Source organism: Patiria miniata, unplaced genomic scaffold (assembly GCF_015706575.1).
Source record: "Patiria miniata isolate m_02_andy unplaced genomic scaffold, ASM1570657v1 HiC_scaffold_2, whole genome shotgun sequence".
Classification (NCBI taxonomy): domain Eukaryota; kingdom Metazoa; phylum Echinodermata; class Asteroidea; order Valvatida; family Asterinidae; genus Patiria; species Patiria miniata.
In genome coordinates, this window is record NW_024037058.1 from 15,948,034 (window position 1) to 15,957,221 (window position 9,188).

General features: G+C 40.4%; 1 protein-coding gene across 1 annotated transcript; it reads right to left on the minus strand.

The window, feature by feature from the left end:
• Positions 1–777: 777 nt before the first annotated feature.
• LOC119726672 (testis-expressed protein 264-like) lies at positions 778–7,091 on the minus strand. The gene is made up of 3 exons (XM_038198449.1): positions 6,750–7,091; positions 5,550–5,771; positions 778–1,923 (listed from the first exon to the last, which is right to left on the minus strand). The coding sequence occupies exons 1-3, from the start codon at positions 7,002–7,004 to the stop codon at positions 1,633–1,635; spliced, it is 768 nt and encodes a 255-aa protein (XP_038054377.1). The 5' UTR covers positions 7,005–7,091; the 3' UTR covers positions 778–1,632.
• Positions 7,092–9,188: the final 2,097 nt, after the last annotated feature.

Sequence of the window (9,188 nt, forward strand, 5' to 3'; positions counted from 1 at the left end):
GGACATGCCGGAGCATGTGTGTGCTCATCCTTATCAAGTTCACTGACCTCAAATAAGAAATTCATGAGTATTTCTAGTACCATTTACAAAATAAGGCCGGGTAAAACAAATAAGTAGGTTCTGGTCCGGCATTTTGGCGAAAATTAAGGAGGCATTTTTTTTAATACTTTTTTGTTTTGTTTGTTTCACAGATTTTCCAAGAAGGTGGATGGATTCTTCAATTTTCTCGACTATTTTGCTGATACAAAATTGTGTCCAAAGGAGCCATAACCCTTTCTACATAGCTACAATTTTGTGGAAAACAAATTAACCCTAACTCTCTAACGTCTTTTACTAGGAACTGGACCAATTCCATCAAAATCCATAAATCACTATGTGTCTAATACAAAACTGTACATGACATAGTGGAATCCACCACTGACGCACTGGTTGACATTTGTGGATTTGCTACACATGACTTTTATCACAATAGCAGTACAGGAAGCTAGGCAAAATCAATCATATAACCCTAGCACTGCTTCAGGCCATTAGGCCTAAGTCCATCATACTCCATCAATATTCAGTCACGCCAGGCCTTCTGGACCAAGTCCCCCAAAATCCACCAAAATGGGGGGATGGATTTTGATGGAGTTAGGGTGGTTAGGGTAAAAAGACAATATACTGAAAATATATGTGTTCAAATATTTTGCAAATGTATGAATATAAAAAAAAAATTAAAAAGGAGGCAGCCAGGAAAAAAGAAAAGCTGGCGAGGATGAGAAACTAGTTTATATTTTAACATGGCCTCAACTCACAAGAACAATGTGACTTCTGGTTCAGTACTTCAAGTTCCCGGAGCATCCTAATTCTACCCTCTTTTCAATAATGAAACCAATTTTCGACGTTACAAAATGATGAAGTTTATTTACAGCTATTTTAAGATCTAAGTAACTACAAGGTTTTTTTTATCACTAACATACTGGGATAGTTTAACTGTAGAATGCTGTTCAGCTTGAATTTATATTCAGAAATACAACGACAAAACATTTCAGGGAGATCACTTGGGCTCTTAGTTTGCACAAGAACTGAAGCAAAGTCATCCCGGAAAAAAAAATGACAAACAAATAGCAACAAAACAAAGCAGGACAAAAATATTTTAGAAATACAAATTACAAACTTCCTTTCTCCCTTTCATCAGTCAGTTCCCTATTTTCTTACTGAGCGGAAACTCTGTTCTAACTGAATGGGTCAACAACTACTGAAAAGAGAAAAAAAATAATAAGTTGTTCTCTGTAAACAATTATTTCAATAAAAAAAGTCCCTTTAACTTTTGAAGAAATCACAAGAACCCATACTATTTCAACAAAAACCTGCCATAACATTAGGCCAAATGGCCGCCGTTTGGACTCAGGAAATGACACACCAGCTTTATATGGGCAAACACATGAAACATTGTAGGCCTATGCAACACACAAAGAGGCCAAAATGATGTCAATGTTTGAAATTCATCATTTTTTCGGTTTAAAAAGAAAACAATAAGGAGGCAGCCTCCAGAAAGGAAGCGGGTGGGGACGCTAAACTTGTTTTTTTTTTCTATTTGGCCTTACACATGCAGGATGGGCAAATTTCCCGGCAAAATAAGCAACAAATTGGCTAATGTGTTTCTTGGGGATCTACCTGCTCGAATGAGCTATCGCTGTTAGTACTTTCTTCGCCCGGGGGTACAGCGACTTTCTCCCTGGGCTCCTCCTCTTCCACGCCGCTTCGTTGGGGGTCTTCCTGATCTTCGTCTTCGTCCATCTGGTCAGCTGACAGCTCACTGATCTCCACAATCCCGCCTGTCTCGGGGACATAGAAGTCCTTCTGTTTGGAGAGCGGAGCTAGGAAGTGGATCAGCCCGTCGGCGTAAAGCTCGATGAAAGGGTAGGCACACAGGTCATTTGCCTAATGAAAACAACATTTTTCAAAAATTGGATAGTCAATGCACTTAGAATCAGTTTGTACTCCATACTAAACTGCAGCTACAAGTACCCCCATTTACCGTGCACATGTAACCCAAGCAGTTAAAACTGGAGAGTTGGGGGAGATTCCTGGGAGGGACATTCAAACACACAGCTGTCAGCCCCTGGGGCCAATTTCATGGGGCTGCTAAGCAAAAAAAAATTGCTTAGCATGAAAAGTCTGCCTTGGCAAAACCATGTGATGTATATTGCTTGCAAGTGATTGGTATTCAGCTGTTGTTTGCTTGTCATGAAAATCACATGGAGTTTTGGCTGGTAACCGGCTTTTTACTAGGCCAGACTTTTTGTGCTTAGCAAATTTTTGTGCTTGTTTTGTGCACACAGTTTAAGGCTTCCATACCAGTACGTTGTGCGTACATTGCGGCATACATTTGGCACAAACCAGTGCACTCATGTGTCACAAAGGGCCATTTATTGTCCTTGCATAGAGTCCACAGTTGCTGGAGCTTTGCATTGTGAAATATCTAGAACAGGAGCGTCACCAGACCACTTTGAATGGGAGGGGGGTGACAACCAAGCAGACAGACCATCCGTGCTAAAAGGTCTTTTTACCTGGCCACCCAGCTTCCACAATATTGAAAGGGGGGGGGAGGGTGGGGGAGGACATCAACTTCAAATAGGGGGCGCTGTTCAAAGCCGCTGATCATGGACACTACATGTATCTGACAATTGGGCATTCTTCCAAAATCTTTGCCGAAGGACACACAATTTTGCTGACAGGATGATTTTGCCGACAAAACAAGTGTGTTGTGTTAAAAAGCCACGTTTTTACTCTAAAACGATGTGTCCCTGATTTTTTTAATCTGAGCCTGAGAATAATAATAGGAAGCAAGAGCTTAAGAGGAGAAAACACAAAACCATTCAATCCTTTTATTTCTACAACCCTTTCTAATTCTATATGTTTGTTTTGATTTGTGCAATAAGTTGAGTGGTAGGTCAAAGTCTGCGCTGAATATTCACCTGCACAATTTATGTCCCACTAAATCTGCATTACTTAATTCTATTCATAACAACAAAATTTGAAAAGTGAAAGATTGTTTCAACACTGCTGTTAACAATGAAGTAAGAGAAACAAACTAAGTTTTTGACAAAACACTGTTTTGTAGTGTTGGAGCCTTATCAGCAAGGGTACATGTAAATGCTAATATGTGACATTTGACCACCAATGGCAGTTGTAGAATTTGAGGTATGTTTGCAGAGCGAAGTATTCATCAATTAATCACAATTCCATCGAGTGTGAATTTGTTTAGGCAGGAGATAAAATAACACTGCACAGAGATGACTAAACATAACATGCCAGTGAGGGGAATTATATTCATGCCTGCACATTTGGCATCACAAACTTTGAAAACACAGGTGCAGAGCACATGGTTGGAACTAAAACTAAACTTGAAGGATTGAACGAAATTTTAGCGGTTGTTGATTTATTTAAGGTGGTGTTCTACTGTGTACATGTAGCAGTCTGGCAAAGGGGTTATAGCATTAATTAAGACTATAAAAATGTTTGACATTTCTTTTTATGCACTTCAGATATTTTTCCAAAAACAGTCACTTGACAGATAGAAAATTTAAAACTAAGTTACAATGTACTACTTAAATCATTCAATATGCAAAGAGAGAACTTTACATGTGCATACATTACAAGTATGAGATGTACATGATGTACATGAAGTGAACAGAAATAATGGAATGTAATAATTAGGAACTCTTTGATGAGTAAAAGAATGAGTCAAGTGTAGAAGAAACAAAAATACGTTAGTACTCCTAGATCAAAAACACTTGGATTGTAGTCAAGTGTTAGTAAACATGTACATGTACTTTTACAGGAAAAATATGTACACGTGTATACAATACTTTTACAGGAAAAAGTACATGAACAATGTACTTTCACAGGGAAAAGTACATGTACTTGTACTTGCCTGTTTTAATTAACAATCTATTTAAAAGCTCACAATATTGTATGCACAGCAGGCATGAAGTGTTATGACTACCTACATTGTAAACACACCGGGAAATTGTTGGGGGGAAAAGAGGCCTTACATTTAATATTGCTTTGAAAGCATGTCTTTTTCCTCTTGGTTGGGTACAGGTAGACACTTTCTACTTTTATCATTAGCCTTTGGCAGACACAAATGGGAGGTTACTATTCACTTTGGGTAAACTCGTTTTCATTTGGGTATTTGCTTTTTCATTTTTCCAAATAGCGCCCCCCCCCCCCCCCTGCGCCCCCTATATTATGTTTGCCAAATTTCCAGGGAAATCACAAACAACTTGTCAGACCACACCTGGATTATGCTGTGCAAGCATGGAGCCCACATCTGGAAAAAGACAAAAGAGTTTGTGAAAAAAAGCAGGCAAGAGCTACGAAACTCATCCCCAGCATCAAGAACCTCTCATAAGAAGAGCGATTATTCACCAGACTGAACCCGACTACACTAACGAGAAGACAAAGCGGGGACCTCATCCAGACATACAGGATCATGAACCAGATAGACCAAACCAACCCAGACTCCATCTGTCCATGTTCCAGAAAGATACATACCAGAGCACATGAGGACATCCCCATAAGTTTGCTAAGACAAAACCAAGACTTGACAAAAGCAAATTCTTCTACAGCCAGAGAGTAGTTGAGTCTTGGAATAAGCTTTAAGCAGGAATTGTGAAAATTTGGGGTTTTAAATGGGTAGAAAAGCCCCCTCAATCCAGCCACACTTTTCATCACAACAGTATGAAGATGGAGGTGTGGCATCCAAGGTAAACCCAAGGTAAATCCAAAAGGCTCACTGGAATATTGAATTGTAATAACAAAAGCTGATCTCAGCAATGCAGGGATCTACATGTATAGCAATATTCCAACAAGTCCTGCAAAACTTGTATCACTATAACAGTACTAAGGCAAAGACAAATAAAGTTGAAAGTGCCCTCAAGATCATCCAAATTCAAATCTTTCAAGTTTTTGTGCAGCGTTTTTTCTATTTTTAATGGCACAAATGGGAAGTAAAAAAAGAAGAACAGGAAATCAGTGCCTGATCCGAAGAAAAGGTGCATGCCTGCTACATGTACATAGTTGCGCAAATGTCGTGGATGTACTACATGTACATGTAGGTCAAGATCTTGAAAGCAATAAGAGCAAAATTGCAGTCGTATCTCTAGACAACAGGGGTGTGAGTGACCACTGATAAAAATAGCTGAAAACAGCTGGAAAAGGTGTAAAAAAAACAAGCTGACATTTTGAAATCTCCTATACTTTTGTACAAAGCAAGTGAGGGAAAAAGCTGAAATCCAAAACAAAAAAGCTGAAATCAGCTTTATAACTGAGATCTTACACCCCTGACACCTGAGACAAGAACTCCCTTTTGTGTGTTTTGTGTTGTTAGAGGAACCTGAATATTTCGACAGTAAATATACGCTCTGCCCACTGTCCTGACAACAATCACAGCACTGCTGAGTTTCTACCGTTTCTTTTTAGAACCACACAAAGTTGCAAAAAAAAAATTCCTTGTCACAAGGTGCAACGGCAAAACTACCCTTATAACCATTTGGACTCACCGTCAAATAGTCACTTAGCGCAGCGTAGACTCTGTAGACAGCAATGTAGATAGACAAGGTGGTGACATAGGGGAATGTGGTTTGGACCATGTTGGACACCTCAGGGAAGTCAGCAATCTTGAAGCCTTGGTTGACCAGTTGTGTTTCCAGCTCCGCGTCGGCCTGGTTGTCGCCCTCGCTCAGGATCGTGCCCACAATGTATCGGAGGCTCGGAGCAGGATTCTGGTAAGGGAAAGCGTATTTGGAGAAAAACTGCAATTCACTGGGATTTGAAATTCAAGTCAGCCATTATCTTATTGGTGGCAGAGGATACATGAACATTATAACTGTGATACTGTGCAACTATTTGTGCTGATTTCAATATTGGGTTTTGTCGATATAAATCCCCTTTGCTTACATAACTTGTTTTTAATCTTTTTATCAAATAAATTGGGAAAGCACTGCACAGGATTTTGTCTGCCAGTCTGTTCTCATGAAGGGACAGGCGTGTCAACAATGTGTCACATCCTCATCGTTTGTCAAATTTTGAAAAAAAAGTGCTACAACTTCAATTCCAGGATTTGTTTTGTCTTCGCAACAGTTGGTTTTTCTTTCTTTCTGAATAGTGAAGGTTTATTATTAATTGTTCATTTATTTTTTCTTTTGCTAATTTATTTCAATATTTCATAATTTAAAGCCACCACCCTGCATAAACATAGCTAAACATGCTAAATGAAACACATGCACACCAGTCATGACAGTTGTATTATGCGCCTATCAATTGTCCCCCCCCCCCCCCCCCCCGGCTGCCCCACCCAAGACGTGGGGATTTTCACTTTTGAAGAGACAAAATCCAGGGGGGGGGGGGGACATTTGATAGCCCAGGGATAACAATCTTACAAGTTACATGTCTTAACAAAAACTAGTGGGGTCATTTCTCATGCATACTCCAAATTTCCAATGTCTACACAAAATGTTATCTATATCTGCAATTTAGTGCAGATTTAGTTGAGGTCGTGTGATCTGGTGATGTGACAAAATATACATCCTGACAACTGCCCTCTGTGTGTGTGCTTTAGACAGTGACAGTTGCAGTTTTGTATTTTGACAGTAAACAAATCAAATGCTCAGAGAAAAGAGCGCTTCAATATCTGTAAATGTGCTGTGATCATGCCAAAGATATTCTTGTTGCCAAAAACCTGTTAATTCTCAGCCGTTTACCGTTTTTGGATCGTCATAATACACTGCAAAACATCGGAGATTCGGCGCGGCTTTCGACACTTCAGTCCACAGTGGTCCGCCATCGCTGTAACTTCCACGAGCGAATTTGTAAGCTACGTGGATTTTAGAGATAGGAGACTTTTTTGTCCCAATATCAATGGAATGGAACAGGCCCGAATAGACAAGTAGGTAAAACACCGTGACCACTATGGCAATTAAAACTCCAATAAGTCCGAGTACTAAAATGGACGCCATTTTTTTTTACTAGGAGTAGGAAGTAGGCTAATCGTTCGGCTGAAATGGAAAACGTATTTTTCTACACGTCAGTACAATAGAGCAAATGCAATGCACCAATGTTTACCTCGCGTTCGCTCGGCCACGGCACTGAAACGAGTCGGAAACCAGACAAGTTGTAGGTTTTTTTACACGCAATTCGATAAACAGCTTGGTACCAGATCGATATTGCGAAGCTATGGCGCGCCACACACAATTTACGGCTTCATTCACACTGGGACATTGAAATGGACAAATGGTACGGGACGAAAAAATGGGCAGTCCGGCAGTCCTTGATGTCAAGGCAAAATAATATCTATCAGTTTAAAAGTTCTCTTGTAAACGGATTGAGGGAGCAATAAACTCAGTGAGTCGAGTTCAATCGTTTTGGCGTAGTCCCACACGAGATGCACAACAAGTTGGTGTGATGATTCCCCCGGGATGCTTTAATAGTAATACAGATACAATCACAAGTCCAACACAAGTCTGTCCGTGGGCCGTTTATTAATATTGTTACAAAAGTGAATAGACCTAAAGTGTTATATTCCCCACTTTTTGACCAGGGGATAGACCACTGAATCACCCCCTCCCCCCCCCCCGACACACACACGCACACCCAATTTCGTGCTGAACAAAAAGAAATGTCAAAAAATCGTGAATGAGATTCAGAGAGCATCCACCCCAAGCCGAATTGTGAAAACTAAGCCGCTGTTTAATAATGTATACAATACGTTTCACAAGACTACATGAACAGTGCCATCTAGTGTCAACACCACCCCCCCCCCCCCATGTCGAATCTCAACGTAGGTATCGACGGAATAAAGGGCTCATGCAATTAATCTTTTTTTTTTGTTATGCAGTCATTCAAAATACATGTGTCCCATCATTAAACTTAAATTGAATTTCGTTTTGCCATATTTTCAAAGTTATTTAGGTGCCTTTTTGGTTTGTATGCTAATGCGAATTTCCATATTCATGAGCAAACCGTGTGATGTCATTTCAGGCAGAAACATCAATATAACAGATATTCCAGCACCAAAAAAATCCAGAATTTTAGATATTTAATTGTTGTCGACGCCATTTCTTGATTCGATAATTTTGTATATTCATAGTGGCAGTAAGCCAATACGAAAACTTTTGTTCACATTTTTTTCCAGTGAGCAAATTTTTGGGTTCCACAATTTGAGCACAAAATTAAACGTCTAAATAGTCTGGTTCCCAGACCTGACAATTATTCCCGACGCTCACGTCTAAATTGTAGGTCAGGCAGCCTCCGTGGCTAAAAATAAACATGACGACATTGACGGCCCTTTTTAAAAAACTCGGCTTCGTTTCCGAATTCGCTTTATCGCATATAGCTTTTAATGTTCCGATCAACCCACATACGGATTTTGTTTTGCATACTGGCGGACGATCAGGGGTATTGCTATATTTGTTGACAGAATGATTTCCAACCGTAACCACCCCCCCCCCCCAAAAAAAAATATCATGTTGCATAGGCGTAGCCAGCGGGGGCGGGGGGGGGGGGAGTCTATTGCCGACGTTCACGCGAAGTTTCAAGAAAGGGCACTCGTTACACAAGGGCGCTCGTGAAAAAAAGGTACTTGTAAATAAAAAGGGCACTCTTTACAAAATATGGCGGGGGGATAAATACCCCCATTAACCCCCTCCCCCGTCGCGCGTCATCTCCCCCAGCGGTAGACGTTTGCATAGCCACACTGCGAACGTATGATGATCTGTGCAATGTTAATTCAGTTATGCGACGCCCGAGCCAATCGGAGCCGCCTTTACGAGTAGTGTGACGTCGTTTAGAGCACTGAGAAATTGAAAGGCGTTGATTGGTCAATAGCTGCCATGTATTTTCTTATATACAAAATCGGGTTACCGAAGACATGATAGAAAGCGCCTTGAATGGTCACAATCTGGAGGTCTAGTGTTGCATGTTCTGAACGCAGAACGCTTGCCGTCAAGCGTCTATTCCATACACTTCCCCCGCGGATCGAGGCATGATATGGTACCAAAAAAAAGAGCAAGATCTACCAAAAAAGAGCAAGATGGTACCAAAAAAAAGCTGGGCAATTACATAATTAACTAGTTTTCATTTCTTTATTTGTTAATTGCGGCATGCCACTTGGACCTTTCTGACGTACAAACATCGACAGTTGC